A 21,765-nucleotide genomic window follows, 5' to 3' on the forward strand; every position below is an offset into this window, starting at 1 on the left:
AGAAGGTGCTGGAATCTCCAAACAAAATAACCGGAAACCATCAACCAACTCTCCATCCCATCCACAATGCCCATGTATATTGTAGGAGGCCAAGGGGTTCTCTCAGGGTCCACTCGGTTTCTTACATCTGCACCCCCACCCCACATCTTGGGTTCCCCCTTTGAGAGCCCAACCTCAAACCAGCAAGGTGAAACTACTCCTCGACTGCTGAACGCGACAAACGTTCAGGGAGCGTCGACCGAAATGGCACAACCCCTAGGACTTACCGCTTCGGACGTGGTCTTTGACGAGGCCACGCCCGAGCAGCGGCTCCTGGCATGGGAGCTCTGCGCCCAGAGCTGGGCCAAGCCCATGTCGGTGGCCGACTACATCGAGCGAGAGCGCCGGCTGGCGGAGCACGACCTGAACCGAGACGGCGGCTGCCGGCACTGGGTGCTGTACCTGAAGGGCTACCCTAGGCTTCTCATCGCCAGCTGCGAGAGCACGCGGAGGCCGGTGCTCATCTCCGACGGCTCTGGGAAGCCGTGCCGCGAGGCCTACGGGTACGCCGTGACCAACGTGTACACGGCGCCGAGCTACCGCCGGCAGGGCTACGCCGCCTACCTTTTGCGCTGCATACAGAAGCGCATGGACGCCGAGGGCGAGTTCAGCGTGCTCTACAGCGACAGCGGTAGGAGATATTACGCCGGGCTCGGCTGGATCCCCTTCGCCGCTCGCCAGGCCACCATCACGCTCCTCACGCCGCAATCCCCCCCGCAGCTGCAGGTCCCAGGACGCCTCTTTGCCCCCGTGAGAGTGAAAACCCGGCCGCTCCAAGCGGAGGAGCTACCCGCGCTCTGCGAAGCAGACTGCCGCCATCTCGCCGCCAAAGCCTTCTCCCCCCTCGGCGCAGCCGCCGGCAGCAATGACGATAGGATCCGCATCGCCTTCCTGCCCACCCACGCCCTCGTCTCCTGGCACCTCGCCAGCGCCGAGTTCGACGCAGCGAAAATGTTCCCCGCTCCCTCGCCCGCGTCCAAGCCCGTCCCGGGCGCCATCGTCACCCCGAGCCACCGGGCGTGGGCCTGCTGGGCGCACGACTGGCGAGGGAGACGGCTGCGGGTGCTGCGGATCGCGCACGCCGCTGCCGCCGCCGCCGACGATCCCGGGTCCGACGAAGGCGGTTCTCCGCCGCGGACAGCCGGAGGAGCGACCGCAACGGCCACGGCCGTGGCCGACGTGGCGGCGCTGCTGGAGGCGGCGGTCGACGAGGCGAGGCGATGCGGGCTGCGCAGCGTGACGGTGTGGAACCCCGACGACGTGGTGCGCGCGGGGTGTAAGGGTGTGGGCAATGCGCTTGAGGGCGAGGTCAAGGTGGTGTTTGAAGAACGGGTGGATGGAGGGATCCCCAGCTTAAGGTGGAAGGGTGGAGTGAGGGTGAGGGGAGTGGTGTGGGAGGAGCATTTTGGGTACTGCTGGTGTTAAGGGTAGAGGAGTTGGGGGTGTTTCTTTCTTTCTTTTTTTGGATGTGATTACGTCGTTTACTCGTCTCCATACCCATTTCTTGTTCCTATCTATCGTGCTTATAATGTTGGGGTATGCTGCGTGTGAGCTAAGGCCTGGGTGTGTGAGGTTGGTCTGGGAGCATTTCAAGGCATGTCAAGCTTGGGCAACCTGGAACGATATTCTATGTGGTGAGGGTGTAGCCAAAGTAAAGAAATTCGGGGCGAGATCATGTGCAACAATTGTATCTTTGATTGCTCTTCGCATCCTTGTTGCTGTGGCATTATGTTGGGTTTTGCTACATACATCAGTGTTGGGTGTATGTATATAATACTCTGTGACTTGTAACGAGATTTCTATCTTGGCAACAATTGTCCTCACTTTGATCGCCGATTCTCGCATTGGCTTGTCGGAAGAGCAGAGCCGACCCGGACCCACCAATCATATGCCGGCGACGCTGGGGCCGTTCCCGGGGTAGGTTGTTATCGCAGACCCCCCGTCGTCAATCAACGTCAGCGGCCTGACTCTGGCAATCCACCACCAACTCTCCCTGCCCTTCTCGCGGTCCGATCGTTCTTCTGAAATGGTGGACTAACAGTTCCACCACAAAGAGGCTTCGAGAACCCGTCGTCCACCCAACGAGCGGCCGGAAACGCCAAAAACATCATGCCTCCTCTCCAGCCGCTGACGATACACACGCCCGCCGGGGCCGGGGGTCGCCCAGATCCCTCCGCGCTCCTCTCGCCGGCCGAGTACGACGCCGATGCCATCTCGATTCGGAGCGACCAGGATACCGATAGCGAGGACGATGAGCGCCAGCTGCGCGCCCGCAACAGCCGCGAGCTCCGCGCCCACGACCGACTTGTGCTGATGGAAGAGGAGGAGCTCGAGGAGATGGTCGCCGAGGCCCGCCGGAAGCAGGAGCGCCAGCGTAGGGGATCCGGCCTGCCAATACCCAACCCTCTACGCCTATTGACGAGGCGCCTGAGCGATGCCTCGCCGCTGCCGTCGCCTTCGACATCGCGGAGTCCGTCGGCGCATCTTCGCTCGTCGGATGAGGATCTCGTGCTGGAAAAGAGGCGCGCGCGGCGAGAGAGGAGGCGGAGGAAGCGGGACCGGTTGCTGGCCGAAGCGCAGCATGGCGAGGACGGCGAGCTGATGTACGAGATGGAGGAGGGTGGCATGAAGTCCGGCAGTTCGACGGGCGAGAGCAGCGAGCGCGACGACAGCGACGAAGTTGACCGGAAACACCTGCTCCATGTCACGGCTCTCGAGGCCAAGAGGAAGCGCAGCTGTAGGCGGTGGACGCTGATCTACGGCGGCATTGCTATTGCGTTTGCGATCCTTGCAGGGGTGGCATGGAAGTTGTCACAGAACCGGGGAAGCTCGAGGCACGCCAACCAGGCGCTGGTCAGCAACGGCACTGCCTTGTTTGCTCCAACCACCATCATCATCAGCCTGGACGGTTTCCGCGCGGACTTCCTCAACATGGGTCTGACGCCGAGGCTCAGCGCCATGATCAAGGAAGGAGTGTCGCCGCTCTACATGCGGCCCTCGTTCCCTAGCGTCACGTTTCCCAATCACCACACGATCGCGACCGGGCTGTACCCAGAGTCTCATGGCATCGTGGGGAACGCATTTTTCGACCCGGCGCTGCAAGACTTGTTTACCTACGGCCAGCCGGCCAAGGCTATGGATCCCAAGTGGTGGCAAGGCGAGCCGTTTTGGGTTACGGCCCAGAAGCAAGGCCTCAAGACGGCCATTCATATGTGGCCCGGCAGCGAAGCCCACATTCTCGGCATAACCCCTACGTACATTGATAATTACAACGGCAAGGAGCTGTTGACCAACAAGGTTGACCGGATCCTTGGCTTCCTCGACATGCCCGACGACCATCGCCCGCAAATCATCGCCGCCTACGTGCCGAACGTCGACTCCGACGGGCACAACTACGGCCCGAACAGCACCGAAGTCCGATTCACGATCCAAAAGGTGGACAAGATGCTCGACCTCATGTTTACGGGCTTGGACAAGCGGAACCTCACGAATCTTGTCAACGTCATCGTGGTGTCAGATCACGGCATGGCTACCACCGATGTCACTCGGCTGATCCAGCTGGAGGATCTCGTGGACCTTGACAAGATCGAGCATACGGACGGTTGGCCGCTGATCGGGTTGCGGCCGAAGAACCCCAACGACCTCGAGGACATCTACCGGGGGGTGCTCGAAAAGACCAAGGGAAATGCGAACGTCGAGGTCTACCTCCGCGATGTGAACATGCCCGAGCGCTACCATTTCTCCAAGAACCCGCGCATCGCCCCGTTGTGGATCATCCCCAAGGCCGGCTGGGCCATCGTCAAGAAGGACGAGATGGATGTTAAGAAGGCGCAGGCGGAGGGTGCCGTCTACAGCCCGCGCGGCCTGCACGGTTACGATCATGAACATCCCTTGATGCGGGCGATCTTCATCGCCCGCGGCCCGGCCTTCCAGCATCCGCCCAATAGCCGACTTGAGGTCTTCCGTAAGTCGGCCAAGCTCAGCCCCAATCGCGGACCGAAATCGTGTGCTAACTAGACGGCGCCAGAAAACATCGAGGTGTACAACCTTCTCTGCGACTCCGTGGGCATCACGCCCGCCCCCAACAACGGCACCCTCCGGCTGCCGCTCAAAACGATCGGAATTCACAATGACCCGGCCGACACGCCGGCGGACCCTCCAGAAAGCCACGTGCTGTCCGCAACCTCCTCGAGCTCGAGCTCGCCAACGCCCAAGCCGACGCCAACAACGACGAAGCATGTCCAGGTCAACCCCGTCACGACGAGCAGCAGCAGCAGCAGCAGCGCGACGACAGCGCCGACGAATTCTATCGGCGTCGACGAGCCGGCACCGCCGCCGCCGCCGGGATCTGGCGATGGCGACGATGGCGATAGCGATGGTGATGGCGATGGCTCGACCCTCGACAAGATCGGGTCAGGAGTCAAGGACTTCTGGGACTGGTTCAGCGGCAAGGTGAATGAATGGTGGGGGAAGGTGACGGGACATGGTAAGGGGAAGGGCGAAGAGGGGAGTGAGGCTGGTGACGGCGAGGTGGGGAATTCTCCGGCGTAGGAATCGATACAGAGGAGGACCTAAGACTGGATACTGATTCGCCTGTCTTTGATGGGGGCTTGCACGGAACTTCTTTTTTTTTTTTTTTTTTCGTTTTTTTTTTTTTTTTTTGTTCTTGGTATTCTTTGTAACTTATTAGGCGGCGAGGCGTCTTGGGCTGTGTCAAAGGGTTTCGATTTCGAGCATTGGGTACAGAGTATCAGGAACAAGAATACTGCTTTTGCCTCCTTTTCCATGCAGCCAGGGATCTTCCATTGTTGGTGTTAAAGAGTTCCATCTCGCCCTTGGGTGGGGATGGATACCGCTTCAATGCGCGTTTGGTCCATCGGATGTTGAGGTTGTGGGGCGCTGACGACAGTCGGGCGTCATGCTACTGTGTAGACAGGGGCGACAAAAAAGGTGTTGTTGCACATTCCGGTCGGAGTAAAGCTTGTTTACCGGTGAACATCGTGAATGGTTTCACCGAGTACAAAAGCCAAACCTAGTATTTGTATCCGTTGCTGTAGGCCTCAATTCCCGGACCGTGCCTCTTACTCAGGCCCTGGAGTGACGTCCAGCAGGACACCAAAGCGAGACCTGAGCCGGTCGGTGTCGTTTCAGCGTTGACGGGAATCTGACCAATCTGAGCTGCAGCCTTGCCAAGAAGTCGCCCGCCCTGCTTCGGTACCGCGTGCCTGGACCGGGGTGGGGCTGAGGTTGCCCGATTGAGAAACAGCGTTTAGCTTTTGGGACCCAGGGATGACCCACTCTCATCTCCTTCCAGAGTCTCGACCTACGCGTTCCAACCAAACAAGCGCCAAAGGGCCAAAAGCCAGGGTTTGTATGGATATTATTCTATTTTTCTTCGGCAGCGGCATCTCGACACGGCCGGAGTACTCAATTCAATTTTCCCCCCTCCTCCGATGACAGCGGAGCTGTAAACTGGACCGATTGCGGTTGCGGTTGATGAGCGCGCAACCTAGGCTTTGTTTCACCCGTCGTCGGGCTCTGAAGCCAACGCAATGGAGTCACCCAGCTCAGCCTCGTCGGGCGGTCCTGCCAACAGGCTTTCCGCAGCCGACGTTGAACAGCTCGAGGACGAGCTAATCACCCAGCGCGCAATCCTGGCCTCCCTCCACGACCTACCCTACTCTGTCTCCCGAGACGAAGAGATCAAATCAGTGAGACTCGGCATCCTCAAGATCCATCGCCAGCTCGCCCAAGCGAAGAATAAAGGTGGGGCTCACCTTTGGCTGCCTACCTACTTAATCCCACTTCCGGATCGCCGTCGTCCTCGTCTATGATTCCTGCTGACACGACTTTCGCTTCCCCCCCTCCGATCAGGCCCCTCTATGAGTGCCAGTATGGACAGGAACCGGGATGATCGGCCCGGAGGCGCGTCATCGTTCGCCTCCTCCAGCAGCGGGACGTCTCGGCCCAACAGCTCAACAACAACTCCAGGTGGAGACCGGGGCTCGTTGGGTTCCTTGGGACAGCGGAAGCGGTACCTCGAGGATGCGCATCTGAACTCCAACGCATCGAGCCGCGGCACCAGCAAGTCACGGCGCGCCTCGCCGAGCTCGGGCATCGGGACTCCCGGTTCCGCCTCTCACAACACGTTCGACAACGCCATGGCCGTCGAGGTGATTGATCTGACCGGGTAGGAAGCCTTCCCCTCCTGGCCTTCCGTTTGCCAAAACCCCTGGGGCTGATGCCCTGTTTCCGGTGCTGACCATGCATGCAGTGATGATGACGAGGAATGGCAAGCTACGCTGAGGAGGCAGCACGAGGCCATGGCCGAAGCGGCCCGCCGCAAGGCTGCCCAAGACAGAGATGCGGCTTTGGCCAGGCAGCTGGAAGGCCGCGGCTCGCTGTCCCCTGACGGACCAGCTTCTCACTCATCTTCTCAGTCGGCTCCGAGCATTGACAGGACCTTGGGTCATTGGCGAAACCCCGTTGCCTCGAGGCCGCCGTCGACTTCGTCTCAGCCTGGTCCAACGTCGCTTTCGGGGGATCCTTCCCAGGCTAGAATTGTTGGACCGCCGTCCTCGCACAGACGTGTTGGATTGCCGTTGCCGGGCAGGGGTAGTAAACAACCGTTGTCGGTACCGTTGTCCTCATCAGCGTCGCCGTCGCCGTCGCCGTCGTCCTCGTCGTGGCAGCCCACCCTTCCCAGCTTTTCCCGCCTTTCGGGAATATCAGGCACCAAGTCGGAAGTCGAGCCAAAGGTAGAGAAGCCCTGGCCGCGTATACCAGGCCTCTTTGATAACCTTCTTGATCAGGTCGAACCGTTAGAGCCCGCTCCCCGCCAAACCTTGCCTTCTCCGGAGCCTTGGTGGGCCACTCCGTCTTCTTCGGATCCCTTGTTCCCTTCGCTTCCAACGACGAGCTCGCGACCCTTCCAACCAGCTCTACCGCTTCCGGTGCCCCACAACACGCCGCCGGCATCTGGTTGCATTGGCCCTCTCCCCCCGCCGAGATTCGGCGTCTCTAGCTGGCCCAACCCTCCCCCAGCACACAACCCTGGATATTCCGGCAGCTGGTCCAGCAGGATGTCGCAAGGACCAGGCCAGGTGTTGCAGGGCCCAAGCCAGCCAGGCTACGTGACAAACGGAAGCTACTATTCCCCACCTTCAAGGCCTGCTGGACTAGGCACATCAAGTCTCGCCGAGACCATTCGTCGTGTCAGCGGGTATAACTTTGACTTCATGCTGGACCAGAACGGGGATTCATTCAATCCGCGCCTCCGCAGCTTCCTCTCCGGCAACTTGGACGACGACCCCGTAGACACCAAGGAAGAAATCAAACAGCTCCTGTCGAACATCCGCCCCGACATGGATGTTCCCGAAATGGAGCGTGGCGAGACCCCCGAAGCCATCAAGTACCCGCTCTATCCCCACCAGCAGCTCGCCCTGAAGTGGATGACGGATATGGAGGAGGGTACCAACAAGGGCGGCATCCTAGCCGACGAGATGGGCCTTGGAAAGACCATTTCAACCCTTTCTCTCGTGGTATCCCGGCAGGCTCCGAGCGGCGTGAAGGTGCGTGACGCTTCTCGACTGCAATGGGTGGCAATCGATGCTGACAACCGACAGACCAACCTCATCATTGGCCCTGTTGCTCTCATCAAGCAGTGGGAGCTTGAAATCAAGGGCAAGATAAAACCTTCCCATAGCCTGAAAGTCCTCCTCCTGCACTCCAAGAAGAGAACCTACAGCGAGCTCAAGGAGTTCGATGTCGTGCTCACCACGTACGGGCAGCTTGCTTCGGAGTGGCGGCGCTACCAAAATCACGTCGAACAACGGAAGGAGTCGGCTTGGTACATGGAAGAAGAGGATGCAGAACTCGCCGACAAATGCCCTCTGATACACCCGCGCAGCAAGTTCCATCGCATCATCCTCGATGAGGCTCAGTGCATCAACAACAAGGACACCCAGGCTTCCAAGGCAGCGCACCAGATCAATGCTACCTACCGGTGGTGCCTCACCGGCACCCCAATGATGAACGGCGTGTCTGAACTCTTCTCCCTGATTCGATTTCTGAGGATTCGGCCGTACAACAACTTTACCAAGTTTCAACAGGTAGGTCTCCTTTCTCCGGGGCCGCTCCTCTGAGGCGCGCCACCGCTAAACAAGCCCCTTAGGACTTTCGGTGCTTGAGCCCGAGGAGCAACAAGAACGATTCGGTCCGCAGTACTGCCATGCGCAAGCTCCAGGCTGTCCTAAAGGCCATCATGCTGCGGCGGACAAAGACCTCGACGATTGACGGCCAACCCATTCTGCGGCTTCCTCCCAAGACGGAAGAGTCGACAAGCGTTGTCTTCTCCGACGATGAGCGGGCGTTTTACCGAGCCCTCGAGTCGCGGTACCAGGTCCTGTTCAACAAGTACGTTCGTGCGGGCACGGTCGGCAAGCATTACTCCAGCATCCTTGTCCTCTTGTTGCGCCTCCGGCAGACCTGCTGCCATCCCCACCTGACCGAGTTCGACGCGACGGCTGCAGATTCCATGTCGGACGACCACATGATCGACCTGGCCAAGTCTCTGGACCCCGGGGTGGTCGAACGCATCAAAGCCATCGAGGCGTTTGAGTGCCCCATCTGCTACGATGGAGTGCAGGATCCTGTCCTCGCCATTCCCTGCGGCCACGACACGTGCACAGAGTGTTTCGCCTCGCTCACGGAGACCAGCGCCCAGAGGAACTTTGGCGACGAGGGCCGCACCCTCGCCAAGTGTCCGGTGTGCCGCGGGCCCGTGGATCCTGCCAAGGTGATCACGCTGACGGCCTTCCGGAAGGCGCATGCCCCGGAATTGATCGAGAAAGCCGACGGTGGCGCGGCGGAGGGACCGGAGGATGACTCAGGCACTGATGGGTCCTCGACGTATGAAGAGACGGAAGGCGAGGAGTCTGACGCGGACAACGACGGGAATCTGGCCGGCTTCGTGGTGCCAGACGATGCGGGCGACAATAGCCTTGATGACGACGCTATCGACGCCGAAATCGCCGCGGCGCGTCGGGCCCTTGCCGCAAAGAAATCTCGGAACCCTGAAGGATCCAGCAAGCCCATCAAGCAGGACAAGAGGGAGAAGAAAGACGAAAAGAAGCGCGACAAAAAGGGCAAGTCCCGACAGAAGCTCAAGGCCACCACCCCGGCCAACCTCAAGGCCCTCCGTGCAGAGGCGGACAAAAGCAAGGACGCCCGTCGCGCCTACATGCGCTACCTCCGTGACAACTGGCAAGACTCGGCCAAGGTCACCGAGGCCATCAAGCTCCTCCGTGAGGTCCGCGACGACACGGACGAGAAGGTCATTGTGTTCTCTCAATGGACCGGCCTCCTTGACCTCATCGAGTGCCAGATCAAGGACAAGCTCCCCGGGCTCCACTACTGCCGCTACACGGGCAAGATGTCGCGCACCCAGCGCGACGAGGCGATCCAAGCCTTCACCACCGATGCGCGCGCCAGAGTCCTGCTCGTGTCGCTGCGGGCCGGGAACGCGGGCTTGAACCTGACGGCGGCGAGCCGGGTCATCATTTGCGACCCCTCGTGGAACCCCTTCATCGAGGCCCAGGCCGTGGATCGGGCGCACCGGATTGGGCAGCGTCGCGAGGTCAAGGTCCACCGGCTCCTGGTGGAGGATACCGTGGAGGACCGGATCCTGGCGCTGCAGGAGAGGAAGCGCGAGCTCGTGGAGGCGGCGCTGGACGAAGGCGGCAGCAAGAGCGTCGGCCGGCTTAGCGTGCGCGAGCTGGCGTACTTGTTTGGCGTTGAGCCCGAGCCGAACGGGTCGAGACCTGGCGGATCTGGGTCGAATGGGAGGTAAGTTTGGGGGGGGAGGTGGAGTGCTTGTGAGAGTTGTGGGTGGGCGTACAGTAGTACCCAAGGCGCTCTTTTGGTTGGTGTCGGGTGGTTTTGCTGTTCTGTTTCTGTTGCCTTTTTTTTTTTTTTTTTTTTTTTTTTTTTTTTTTTTTTTTTGTGGTTTGGTGGTTTCCGGGCCGGGAGATGTGATGATAATGATGATGATGGCGATGATGGTATACCTGATGGCATGAGGGATGGGGGATGCTATGGGACCTGGGATCTGAGTCTGTGTCATGGGTATGGGTTCTGCTCGCTGTCGTACTTCTCTTTCGAGGGGGCTTGGCTAGATCGGCGTCTGCTTTGCTGCTTGGGCTTGTTGTGGGTATGGCTGAGGAATCTTCAAAAAGCAGTTCCCCTGGCCGGCGGTGGGCATGGAGCAAGGGCGAAGGCATCGGCTGATGCACAAGAGAGATCGCAGCTGTTCGGTCTCCCGGCTTTCGCGATGGTCAGAATAGCCGCGGGCATCCGGGTGATCAGCGTGTTGGACCTGCTGAGAAGCTATAGCACGAGAATAGAACGAGAGCACCTCATCGAACAAAAACACTCGCATTCGGATGAATTGTGGAGGGGGTATATGACGATAATCCATTACGAGCATGACGCTCATTCTCCCGATCCCAACTCCCATCACACACACACACTCTCTCTCCCTTGCCTCGTGTCTTGTTCCTCTTCTCATGGCTTCCCCGGCGACTTCTCTTGCTCGGCCCTCTCCCCCCCGTGCCCTGGCTGCTGTGGCTGTCCCTGCTGCTTCGGGCCATCCGCCACCAGCTCATGCAAGCGCTCGTTCCCAGGCAGCTCGTAAATCGGCTTGGGGGTGCAGTCCAGCTCGGACCGCGGGTTCGAGTCGAGCTGGTGGCTGAGCGGTTCCGTCGGCAGCTGGCTCGGCTTGTCGTCGGGCGTCCAGCCCTGGGCGGACGCGCCGTACGCCTGGTACGGGGTGCCGGCTTCGAGGGTGGTGGATCCGTCGGCCGGGTACGGGTCGGAGGGGGGCTGGTGTTCTTGTTCGGCGAGGGCCTTCTCCTTCTTCTTGCGGTGGAGGAGGACGAGCACGGCGATGATGGCGCCGATGGAGATGGCGCCGAGGGAGACGCCGATGCCGATGCCCACCTTGGCGCCGGTGGAGAGGCCGCTGTCCTCGCCGGCGCCGTCGGGGGTCGGCGCGGTGGTGGCGATCGGGTCCGGGGCCTCGACGACCGAGTATGGCTTCCACTCGTCGTCCTGGTAACGGACCTCGGCGAGCTTGCCCTTGACGAAGTAGTAGATGCGAACCACGCTGCTGTCGATGAGGTGGGTGACGGCGAGGTCGGCGTTGGGCTTGTCGGCCTTGGGCCAGAATTCCTCGGTTTGGTTCTCGCGTATGCCCCACGTCCAGTTCATGTTGGTGACCAGGTGGAGGTTGCTGTCGTGGCCGATGTACCAGATGTGGCGCGTGTAGTCAGCATTGATGCTGGCACCGAGGGAGCGGGCCATGCCGTCCCAGGCGGGCAGGGTAAAGTTATAAGGGGCCGTGCTGTTCACGGTGATATTTTGCCTATCCACCTCCTTGGTCGTGTACCCGCCTTCGAGCGGGCGGGGCATGGAAGCTGTGGCGGACGTCAGCATCTCGAGAAACGAAGGGGTCGCCGTCGACGATGGGCATAGAAACGTACTGTGAAACCATGTCTCATCCTTGTTCCACCGCGTCACGCCGATGGTTTCTGCATCGCGGGCCGCGACGACGGTGATGTTTTCGGCGTTGCTGAAGGCGGCTCCGAGGGCGGGCGGGGAGCCGATGTCCTTGGAGATGGGGCCCCGGTACCTCCACAGGTTGTTGTAGTAGGCAAGCTCATTGACGGCGCCGTCCTCATCGTGGTAGTAGACGCGGTAACCGGCCTCTGCTCCGAGGTTCAACACGGCGAGCCCCGAGCTGTTATGGATGCTGGGAACGTCATCGCTCACGATCCAGTTGCCCTGCGGCAGGAAGAAGCCGGTGGTCATGTTGCAATGGAAGATGGCATTGGCGATCCTGTTGCTCTCGGTGATGTAGAAGACGGAAGCACTTGGGAGGTGGCTTGTTAGCGAAGCGCGATCTCGAAGCCTTGGGGGGGGGATGGGACGGCATACATGGTGGTGATCTCATTCCACCAGCCGGACCCGGCCAAGGGCGTCCCATTCTTGGGCTTGTAGGTGAGCGATAAAACGTTGGGATCGGTGTAGGAGTACCGGGCCTCATCGTATGTGTTGCAGGCGCTGTAGCGTAGATGGCCTGTTGTCTCATTCTGGAGGACGATCTGGGGCCCGTTCTCAGTCGACCAAGCAGCGATGGCAGCCCTCGCCGGGCCGACAACAGCTCCGAGGAGGACGAAACTTGACCAAGCTAAGCCGACCATGGTCGCGTCCTATGTAGACAGGTGCACACGTCGTCGCCCCAGAGTGAGTTCCGACACTTCCAGCTCCCTCGGCGACGTCGCCTAGTAGCGGCAGCTGGACAGCTAGGCCCCGCGGTAGGTGGAGCGACTTGAGGGACGGGGGGACGGGGGGGAGGGTTCGGTATCCGTCTAAGACGGAGTCGGAGCGTGCTGTCCAGGCGTGTTATCCACCGTCGTTGACGTGGTGTAGTTACAGCCGATGGTTGAAAAAAAAAAGAGACAAGAAGAGGAACCAACAACAGCAGGGACCCCTACGGGTGCGTGCGCGAAGTGAATTACAAGCACGTGGGAGAGAGACAGACAAGGCCGGGGGAGAGGATGAAAAGAGGCCGATCGGCTTGGGCCGGGGAAAGCCGCGGGAAAGGTCTCATCTCCTCTTCGCCAACGCCATGGTGCTCACTCTTCTGGGCGCCGGCGAGGGTGGGTGTCCAGGGCATGCAGTGTGTCTCACGTAGGTACGTTGCCATATCCCACCATGACGCTGCATGGGGGGGGGAGGGTGCTGCGCTACCGGGATTGCGGCCACCCGGGGGGAGGGGGGTCCCCAATGGACGGTTGCAAGGTTTCATTGGGACAGGTCGCCAATTTTTTCTCTCCCGTCTGACGGACATCCAGACGCCCAACGAGGCAGAGGAAACAAAGATGGTGAACATAGACGACGCTCTCGACCCGCGACAAGAACGAGCAGGGGATGGGCCGTGGAAAGCTCCGTTGAAGGTGGCTTGGCGGGAGAAGAAAGCAGGGTTGCGGAAGAAAAAAAAAGCCACAATTGACGACCCCTCCTTCCCTCCCATGAACCGGCAGCCTGCCAGCTTTCTCCACCATTGCCCAATGTGGTGCAGCCCAAGGTTGCTCTCGCCAATTGGGAGCTTATGGCGGTCTGCAGGGAAGGAGGGCGTCCCGAACGCCATTCGTTAGCATACCGACTGACTTGCCTTGGTGCTGGGGGCATACTATGTACAGTATTGGTTGTATTACACAGTACATTACGCCACATGAACACCTCAGGTACCTTAGGCAGCACTTCTCATGCTTATGCGCTTCAGCCAGTCCAATCTCCGGTGTGGAAAAAGCGGCAGTTTCCATCTCATATGCCGTCAGGTTGTTGTCACCAAAGCCCCTCTCGTCCCATAAGCCTGAGCTCTCGAGGCCCTACACTACCGAACGTTTATTCGTTCGTTACCTGACGTTAGTTATACCAAACGTCACACAAAGCCCATAGCGTTGGTGCCTGGAACATGGGAGCGCCCCTGACAACTAGCGTAGCCACCAGCTTTCCCCAGCAGGTGAGCTAGTTAGCTCGCCAAGGCCACCCGCTGGCGGCTGATGCCCGATGCCCGACTTGGCTGAGGTCCCCTTGCTGTTCCTGGGCTTCCGAGATAAGTTACCCTTCGTTACAGAGTACGAGAATGCCTATCACAGAAAACCCCCAAACACAGAAGAATGTCCTTCCGTCATCTCGTCCGCGCCGCTTCGTGGGATCGGTCTCTCCCGCTGACAGCGTTTCATTGATCGGTATTTCCGTCATCCTCCTCTCCGGGATGCCACGCGGCTGCGTTTGAGGTTGGAACATCGTACCACGCGCGCCATAGGACATGGGCATGCCGCCGTACCGACAACAGGCAAGGCGTTGTTTCTTCGACCGCCCACCGACCTGGCCTGCATAAGATGCCAAGCCTGTCGCTTACTGAGCGCCGCCTGCCATTTTCAAAGAAAAAAAATAAAAACAAACACACATGGGAGAGTCAGAAGAGAGGTGAGAAAAAGGGCTCGTTGCGCTGACCGACTCCCAAATGAGAGAAGAACGCCCTGCCAATCATTCGCTAGTCAGCTTCCAGGAACAAGCCCGGAACGAATGGGCGAGGTCGTCGACGCCAGCCCTGTGGGTTGGATTGCAGGCTGGGCCGGAAGTGGAACAAAAAGGCCGCCGCTGTTGCATAGTACAGTACGCAGTAGGTACTGGGTAGTTGTGGTGGCCAGATAACCACCTGATTGCCCAGCGGCGATGGTTCATTGGCGTGGGAGTGTTCTACTATGATACTTGTAGTTCCACCAAACACTCATGGTGTACAAGCAGAACGAACCCCTTGGGGGGGTCTCCTCGTAAGGCTGACCAACGAAACATCCCCAACCAACATCCACAGTCCCGCAACATCGGCAGAGAACCGCGCCAGTGCCGCCGCACAGCATCGACTTTTTTTTTCCTCCTGTGATACAAGACGCGACGTGGGCGCAATGCAGTGGCAATGGATCGGGTGCGGAATAAGACAATGTGGGACATCGCCGAGGGCAACAAGGCTTGGTGCTACGCACCTTCTATCTAGCCTCACCCCCCCCCCCAAATCCCATCCCCATCCGCCGACCCCTTTGTCCTGGATGGTTCTGAGATCTCGGGACCTCGATCAAGGGCGATAGTGTGATGGGTATGGGGCTGTTAAGCTGTCAAGGAGGGCCCGTGAAAAAGGGGCCACGCAGGTCCCGTAAAGCGGTGTAGGTACACAAACGCACGGATCTACCCGTAGACGCTCTGAACCTTGAGGGGAGGGATCCCCATAGGGAGGACAGACGAGGCCGCAGATCTCTATCCCACGTCATCTTCGGAGGCCCCTCCGGGCAAATTGAAATGACTTGATGCTCTAGGAGAAAAAAAAAGAATCCGATTCGACGCAATCCGAGTTGCAAATCAGCAAAGAGAAAAAAAAATCTCCCTGATCCCTCTCGCCCTCTTCCATCTTGCTCTCATATCTCATATCCCGACCTGGGATGCTTCTACCGTTCTCGTTGACTCTGACACTTGCAATGTGCGGTACCGTGGCATCCACTTGAACAAAAAAAAAAAAAAAAAAAAAAAAAAAAAAAAAAAAAGACCAACATGCCCGTCCCTCTCATCCATGAGACGGCGCCCGCCTGGCAACGACACTGCGAGGGGAAGAAGAGTAGCAAAAACAGAGCATAGCGCAGAAAACGAAAAAGAACAAAAACCCACGCAAAGAACCGGGACCAAGGCAGCAAAACAGCATGATAACTCTACCAGGGACCCAGGACAAAAAGCCAATCAAAAAAGACAACAAAGTATGACATAGCCTCCCTGGACCAAGAGGAGGGAGGATTCACCCGCCATGCGTGTCCCGAAACACCATCTCCGTCGATCTAGAAAAAAGATCCCACACCTCACCCACACTCCCCGGGGAACCCCCCTTGCCTTTTTTTTTCTTTCTTAGGAAAAAGAAAAAGAAAGCCTCTCTTCTTTCCAGGACCCGGAGCCCGTTTAGTCGTAATCCTCAATTCCCCTCTTCACATCCTTCGCCTTCCTCCCCGTCAGCAACGGCTCCTGCGGCACGAACTTGGGCCTTGCGGACAAGATGTTCACAATGTCCTTCATGCCCACCCAGAAGGCCGACTTGGGCCTCCGGTTGGGCCAGTCCGTCTCCTCCTCTTCCACCTTCTGCACGGGCGAAAAGACCACGCTGGCGCCCTTGATGCCAATGACGGTCGCGCTCATGGGGTCGTTCTTGACGCGGTTGGGCACGCCGCGGCCGTACTGCTCCAGGTGCTGGATGCAACGGATCGCGAGCCGGACGGCGCGGCAGCGGTCCATGGGGGAGGGGACGCCGCCCTGCTGCATGTGGCCGGGGATGCCCTCGCGGCTCTCGAAGCGGCCGTGGGCCTCCTCGCGGAGGATCTCGGCGATCAGGCGCGCGTTGTACACCTTGCTGGCGCGCTCGTTGATGAGGATCAGCCTGCCGGCGCGGGACTGGCCCTTGTCCCGGGCGAAAACCTCCTTGAGGTGGCGCACGTCGGCCGCGAGCATGTCGAGCGTGACGCCCTCCTCCGGGGTGTAGACGGCCGAGGCGCCGACGCTGAGGCCGCCGAGCGTGGCCACGTAGCCCGAGCGGCCGCCCTGGGTCTCGACGACGAACACGCGGCGGCGCGTGGCCGAGGCGGATTGCTTGATCTTGTCGCAGTACTCAACCAGCTCGTTGAGGCACGTGTCGGAGCCCAGGGAGTACTCGGTTCCCGGCACGTTGTTGGAGATGGTGGCGGGCAAGAGGGTCATGGGGATGCAGAGCGACGGGTATTGGTCGCGGGCCTTGCGCAGCTGGCAGACGGCGTGGAAGGCCTCGAACCCGCCGACGAGGAAGAGGGCGTCGAACTTGTACGTTTCGATCAGGTTGGCGATGTGCTCCATGCCGGACTCGCTGGGCAGCTCGCGGTTCGTGCCTATCTCCGACCCGCCCTTGCTCGCCCACCCGTCCACCTCGAGCCAGTCGAAAGGCCGCACCGCGCCCAGCGGCGCGTCACCGTGGTGACGCGCGAAGCCGGCAAAGCCGTTGTAGATGGCGACGGGCTCGTGGCCGCGCGACAGGCAGTAAGCCACGCCCGCGCGGACCGCCGCGTTCATCCCGCCGGCCGGGGCACCGACGTTGATGAAGCCGATCCTCATGCGCTGGGAACGTTGTCAGCGCCCGTTTTTTTATGGAGCCGCCAGGGTTTCGCGGTCGTCAGCACGTACCTCTCTCTCGGGAAGCAGCATCTCGTGGTTGATCTGCACCGCCGTGGTCATGAGGAACGACTTGTACTGCTCCGAGAACTCGGTATCACGCAGCGCCATGGCCTCGTCCCAGTCCTGGCGTTTGATGGCCTGGGCCACCTTCTTGGTGGCCTGGACGGCCTCCATGAGCGGCTTCCGGACGATCTTGTTCTCGTTGATGGTGATGACCCAGGTGGGGGTGTCGGGAGTCGCCTCCAGCACGGCCTTGACGGCCTCGACGCCCTGCAGGGTCGCGAGCATGCGGTCGTAGGCAACGGCCGTGCCTCCGCGCTGGACGTGGCCGAGCGTGGTGATGCGCGTGTCGAGGCCGAGGCCCTTCGGGTCGGCGAGCAGGTCCTTGACCATCTCCGGGGAAATCCGGTTGCCCTGCCGGTCGATGGCGCCCTCGGCGAGAATGACGATGGTCTTGCGCTTTCCCAGCTTCCGGTGCTGTTGCGGGCGCGGTCAGCCAGCCGTACGCAGGAGCTCGGCATGCCGGAGAAGCAAGGCGTGCCACCTACATGTTCGACGACGCTGCACATCTCTTCCCTCCAGTTATCGGGCCTGGGCCTTTCGGGAATGAAGATGAAATCGGCGCCCGTGGCCACGCCGGCCATCAGAGCCAGCCAGCCGCAGTGCCTCCCCATGACCTCGACGACGAAGGCACGCGAGTGGGAGTAGGCGGTCGCCTCGATGAGATCGATGCACTGGCAGATGCGGGCGAGAGCCGAGTAGCAGCCAATGGTAGCATCCGTGCCCGAGAGGTCGTTGTCAATGGAGCCCACCAGGCCCACGATGTTGAGGTGGCGGTAGGGCTCGAGCTGGGCCGCGGTGAACTCGCCGTTCTCCTCGAGCTCCTTGAGCAGGGACGGCCATTCGGCGCGGAAGCGGTCGGCGCCCGTGAGCGAGCCATCGCCGCCGCAGATAATCACGGCGTCGATGCCCTGGGCGACCAGGTTCCGGGCGGCGGCCAGGCGACCGGAACGCTCGTAGAAGGCCATGCAGCGGGCGGTGCCGATGAGGGTGCCGCCCTCGGACAGCCAGCCGCGCACGTCCTGCCACTCCATCTTGCGTATCAGGTCCCCACCGCGGACCAGGCCCTCGTAGCCCTCGTAGATGCAGTAGGCGTCACAGCCCAGGTGGATGGCCATGCGAACGCAAGCGCGGACGACGCCGTTCATGCCGGGCGAGTCGCCGCCCGAGGTCATGATGGCAATCTTCTTTTTGGTCGCCATTTTGCCGGTTGCTTTGCGCGACTGGGGGGTCGAGGAGGCGTGCAAGGCGAGCAATCGGGAGGTGGTACGGTAGAGAAGAGTGGTGACGGGGATCGACAGCAGGACAAAGGCGACGAGGACCCGGAACGGAGAGGCGAGGGCGGAAGCAGGCCGTAGGGTGAAGTTGAGGCCGGCCAATGGCATACTCTGGCGAAAGCGGCCTCGGTGGAAGGAGGATCACGCCGAAGACCGATGCAGAGGAGGGGGAGAGGGGAGGGGAGGGGGGTTGTTGGTACCTAGGTAGCGAAGGGAAGTTGGAAGATCGGGGCCAGGAGAGTGTCCCCTCTACGAAGGAATTGGCTTTCACTTGACAAAAGCTGAAATAAAAGGAAAAACCGGAAGTCGAGTCGAGTCGAGCCGAGTGTGCAAGGGAAAGGGCCGCGCATCGGCCTCCCCACTGCCCGCGTCTCGAGGTGGGAGGGATGGAGCTCTTATCTTATCGAGCAGCGCGGGGCTCAAGGTCGACAGCCGGACGTTGGATGGCCGAAAATGAGCCCCAAGAAATGTGCAGTCGCCGTGTCGTTCGATACGCCGCGGGCTTGGTTCTGGCACGGCCAAGTCGGCCCAATTATGGTCAGACGGTGGGTTGCTTTCCCCCCATGAGCTTCTTGAGCCATTGCAGGTCTGGCGAACCCCAGAAAAAAAATAAAAAAAAAAAATTCTACTGAGCCGTCCGGATGCAGAACCAGGCCGGCAGCGGTGTTGACAGCAGTGGGGATTGGCGTTGGCGTTGAGGGGTTTTTTACGGAGCCAGCACGCCCGATAGAGCTCGCAGCCGGGTTGTGTACTGTAATGACATTCAGCGATGGATATGTCATCGTGGGGACTCGGGTGGACCGGGCGCATCGCGGCGTGTCATTCGCGAAGGCGGCTTCTGTCAGACGGTTGAGGCCGAGAAGGGTTTCCATCAGGCCATTGGTTGGATCATATGAGGCTTGATGGGTAGTTATAGGACCTATGCGTTGGCTGCCCCTTTCTTTCTTGAAGATGCATTCCTAGGTATATCGACCGAGTCTCTTTCTGAAGTGGGTAGGTGTGTTTACATGTTTTCTGAGGTCTCCCGTCAACCCCACCTTTCCCTCCTGCCTCCCACTTTCAATCACGTCGCTTGCCAGCCCCCCGCCCTTTCCCTCTTCTCTACCCGCCGACCTGCCCCCCACTGCAGCTTAAAAAGTGGAGCTCTCCGACCCGAGCAAGCTACTGTGTAGGTCCGGCCCCACTCCGATCCGCAACGTAAAAAGTGGAGACCTGGGACCTGCAGGCGGGGATACGTTGACTTCCATCCCGATCTCCAATTGGAATCTCTGGCTGCTCTTCATCCCACCCGACCGACCAACCGACCGACCAACCGACCGACCAACCAACCGACCGATCGCCCGCCTGCCACAACGCTCCCTCTTGTGCCTTGCTCGCGACAAGCCGCCATGGATGACCGGCCGTTTTCTCTCCAGCTGCAGTCGGCTAGGCGCCAGGGGCCGCAGTCCATCTCCGAGTTCATTCGACGCGTCAACGCCGAGCCGGGCGGTTTCCGCGGCCTCAACGCTGCCGACCTTCGCCGCCAAGTCGATGCCCAAGCCAACGGCGGCCAGGCCGACCCGAACGACCAAGATGTCGACATGACGGCCGATGCCTCCGACTCTGGCGTCGACGAGGCCGATGCCCAAGACATTGCTGCTGCTCGCGAGGGGCTTCTCCGCGCCATCTTCCAGACCCACCAGACGTCCATGTTCGCCCTCGACTTCGTGTCCCTGCTGCTGTCCAAGGAGAATCCGGCCCAGGCCGTCACCACCTTCAGCCCCGGTCTTCGCGACATGGTCGGCGTCGGCACCCTCGGCGCCACGATGCTCGACGCGCCCACCACGCTCGCCCGCAGCCGCATCCCCGACAACAGAATGGTCGCCATCGGGAAGCGTCTGATGGATCTCAACAAGGCCGCCGACGCCGCCCTCGCGGCATCGAAGCGGCTCAACAAGGAAATCGACTTTGAGACCCAGTACTGGTCCGAGGTGCTGGGCGTCGGCGAGGCCGGCTGGCAGACCTTCCGCCTGCCTCACGAGCCCCAGACCCTGGCCGTCCAGTTTGGCTTCTCCAACACCTCCCCCGCCTTTAAGAACAGCGGCATCGCCTCCTTGCGTAGGGCCAAGGACGGCTCCGTCAACCTGGAGCACGGCGACATGAGCGGCGGCTCCAAGCGCCTGCAGGTTCGCATCGTCGAGAACGGAAAGGTCGTCGGCGCCTCGACGCTGCCCAAGCCTCTGCCCTCCGACGCCCCCCTGCAAGACCGCGTCAAGGAGGCCCGCGACACCGTGTTCTCCCGGGAGCTCTGGCACGAGATCAACCGCGAAGCCCGCACCGAGCTCGATCACGTCGTCCGCATCTCCGCCTCCGCCGTCGCCTACGACCTGGACGCTACGAGGAGCGTCTCGCTCCACCTCGTCACTCCTGGCAGCGAGGACTCCGTCGCGGCCGACCAGCCCGGCATCCTTGACGACATCGCCGACGAGGTGTGCGCGCTGATCAGCCTGCTGTTGATGAATGCCCACCGCGAGAATGCCGTCCGGCGCTCGGAGCCCACTACCGCCAAGAGCGCCCTCCCTCCGTACTCCCTGCTGCGACCCATGATCGCCTACACCACCTACCACGGCACCATCCAGCAGTGCGCCCGCTCGCTCGAGACGGTCGCGTCGGTCCTCCGCTCTGCCGGCCTGCCCTCGGCCGTGGTCATGAAGGAGCCCGTGCTCCCCACCACCCTGCCCGGCGCGCGCACCGCCCCCTCCAGCGCCATGGCCAACCTCTTCATCCACCCTCCCCCCGTCGAGTTCGACCTGACCATCACCCCGACCTCGCGTCTGCGCGTCCTGCTCAAACCAACCGCCCGCCTGCCCGGCGCCGCCTACTCGGTCACCTTCCTCCCGCCGTTGGAGAGCACCACCCCGCATCCGATCCCCCACATCTCGTACGTCCCCCCCGGCGCCGCCAACCCGCTCGTCGCCCTCTGCCCGCCGGCCGCCGACGGCTACGCCACCCTCGACGACCTGCTCGCCTACCTCTGCGGCGCCGTCCCCATCGCCGTGACGGCCGCGTTCGCCGACCTGGCGCGCACGTTCCCCCTCGCCGGACCGCCCGCGCAGATGGCGACGATGCCGCTGCCGAACGCCGGCAGCAAGGACGGCGAGCCCGACCAGGACGCCGACGGCAACGGCGCCGGCAACCCGTGGGCCGTCGCCGCCGACCTGCGCAGCCTCGTCGACCGCGACACGGGCGGCGAGTACGGCGCGCGGTTCGACCTCGTGCGCGACGCCGCGGCGGGCACGCTGGAGCTGGTGCTCACGGGCGACTACCTCGGGGGTGAGGAAGGGGGCGGCGCGAAGGAGGAGCACGACAGCGGCGACGAGGACGAGGACGAGGACGAGGAGATGGCGGACGGCGCCGGCGGCAACCACGGCCCTAAGGGGGCGGACGGCCAGAGGAAGAAGAAGGTCCATCGGGTCTGGAAGTGGCCTGGCGAGCAGGATGCCGATGTCGTCATGGCGGTGAGCTACATCCTCGGCCACGGACCCGGCTCCGTTTGAGCTACGTTTCCGCGAGGGGAGGGCGAGCTAGGACGTGGAAGCCGAACGGG

At 61.1% G+C, this 21,765-nt stretch overlaps 6 protein-coding genes across 6 annotated transcripts; 4 read left to right on the plus strand and 2 right to left on the minus strand.

The window, feature by feature from the left end:
- Positions 1-66: 66 nt before the first annotated feature.
- VTJ83DRAFT_3900 (uncharacterized protein) lies at positions 67-1,464 on the plus strand (the record flags this gene model as incomplete). Its single annotated transcript, XM_071010330.1, has 1 exon — positions 67-1,464. The coding sequence occupies one exon, from the start codon at positions 67-69 to the stop codon at positions 1,462-1,464; it is 1,398 nt and encodes a 465-aa protein (XP_070867778.1).
- A 684-nt stretch (positions 1,465-2,148) lies between these two features.
- On the plus strand, positions 2,149-4,590 carry VTJ83DRAFT_3901 (uncharacterized protein; the record flags this gene model as incomplete). Its single annotated transcript, XM_071010331.1, has 2 exons — positions 2,149-4,003; positions 4,067-4,590. The coding sequence occupies 2 exons, from the start codon at positions 2,149-2,151 to the stop codon at positions 4,588-4,590; spliced, it is 2,379 nt and encodes a 792-aa protein (XP_070867779.1).
- A 1,001-nt stretch (positions 4,591-5,591) lies between these two features.
- On the plus strand, positions 5,592-9,889 carry VTJ83DRAFT_3902 (uncharacterized protein; the record flags this gene model as incomplete). The annotated part of the gene is made up of 7 exons (XM_071010332.1): positions 5,592-5,805; positions 5,914-6,229; positions 6,314-6,507; positions 6,694-6,797; positions 6,852-7,610; positions 7,665-8,150; positions 8,213-9,889. 7 exons carry the CDS (start codon positions 5,592-5,594, stop codon positions 9,887-9,889), a joined length of 3,750 nt encoding a protein of 1,249 aa, XP_070867780.1.
- A 713-nt stretch (positions 9,890-10,602) lies between these two features.
- VTJ83DRAFT_3903 (uncharacterized protein) lies at positions 10,603-12,299 on the minus strand (the record flags this gene model as incomplete). Its single annotated transcript, XM_071010333.1, has 3 exons — positions 10,603-11,513; positions 11,580-11,968; positions 12,034-12,299. 3 exons carry the CDS (start codon positions 12,297-12,299, stop codon positions 10,603-10,605), a joined length of 1,566 nt encoding a protein of 521 aa, XP_070867781.1.
- A 3,307-nt stretch (positions 12,300-15,606) lies between these two features.
- Positions 15,607-18,287, minus strand: VTJ83DRAFT_3904 (uncharacterized protein; the record flags this gene model as incomplete). Its single annotated transcript, XM_071010334.1, has 3 exons — positions 15,607-16,785; positions 16,852-17,319; positions 17,391-18,287. 3 exons carry the CDS (start codon positions 18,285-18,287, stop codon positions 15,607-15,609), a joined length of 2,544 nt encoding a protein of 847 aa, XP_070867782.1.
- Positions 18,288-19,567: 1,280 nt separating this feature from the next.
- On the plus strand, positions 19,568-21,715 carry VTJ83DRAFT_3905 (uncharacterized protein; the record flags this gene model as incomplete). Its single annotated transcript, XM_071010335.1, has 1 exon — positions 19,568-21,715. One exon carries the CDS (start codon positions 19,568-19,570, stop codon positions 21,713-21,715), a length of 2,148 nt encoding a protein of 715 aa, XP_070867783.1.
- Between the last annotated feature and the right edge of the window lie 50 nt (positions 21,716-21,765).

The sequence above is a fragment of the Remersonia thermophila genome, chromosome 3 (assembly GCF_042764415.1).
Source record: "Remersonia thermophila strain ATCC 22073 chromosome 3, whole genome shotgun sequence".
In the NCBI taxonomy this organism is placed as follows: domain Eukaryota; kingdom Fungi; phylum Ascomycota; class Sordariomycetes; order Sordariales; family Chaetomiaceae; genus Remersonia; species Remersonia thermophila.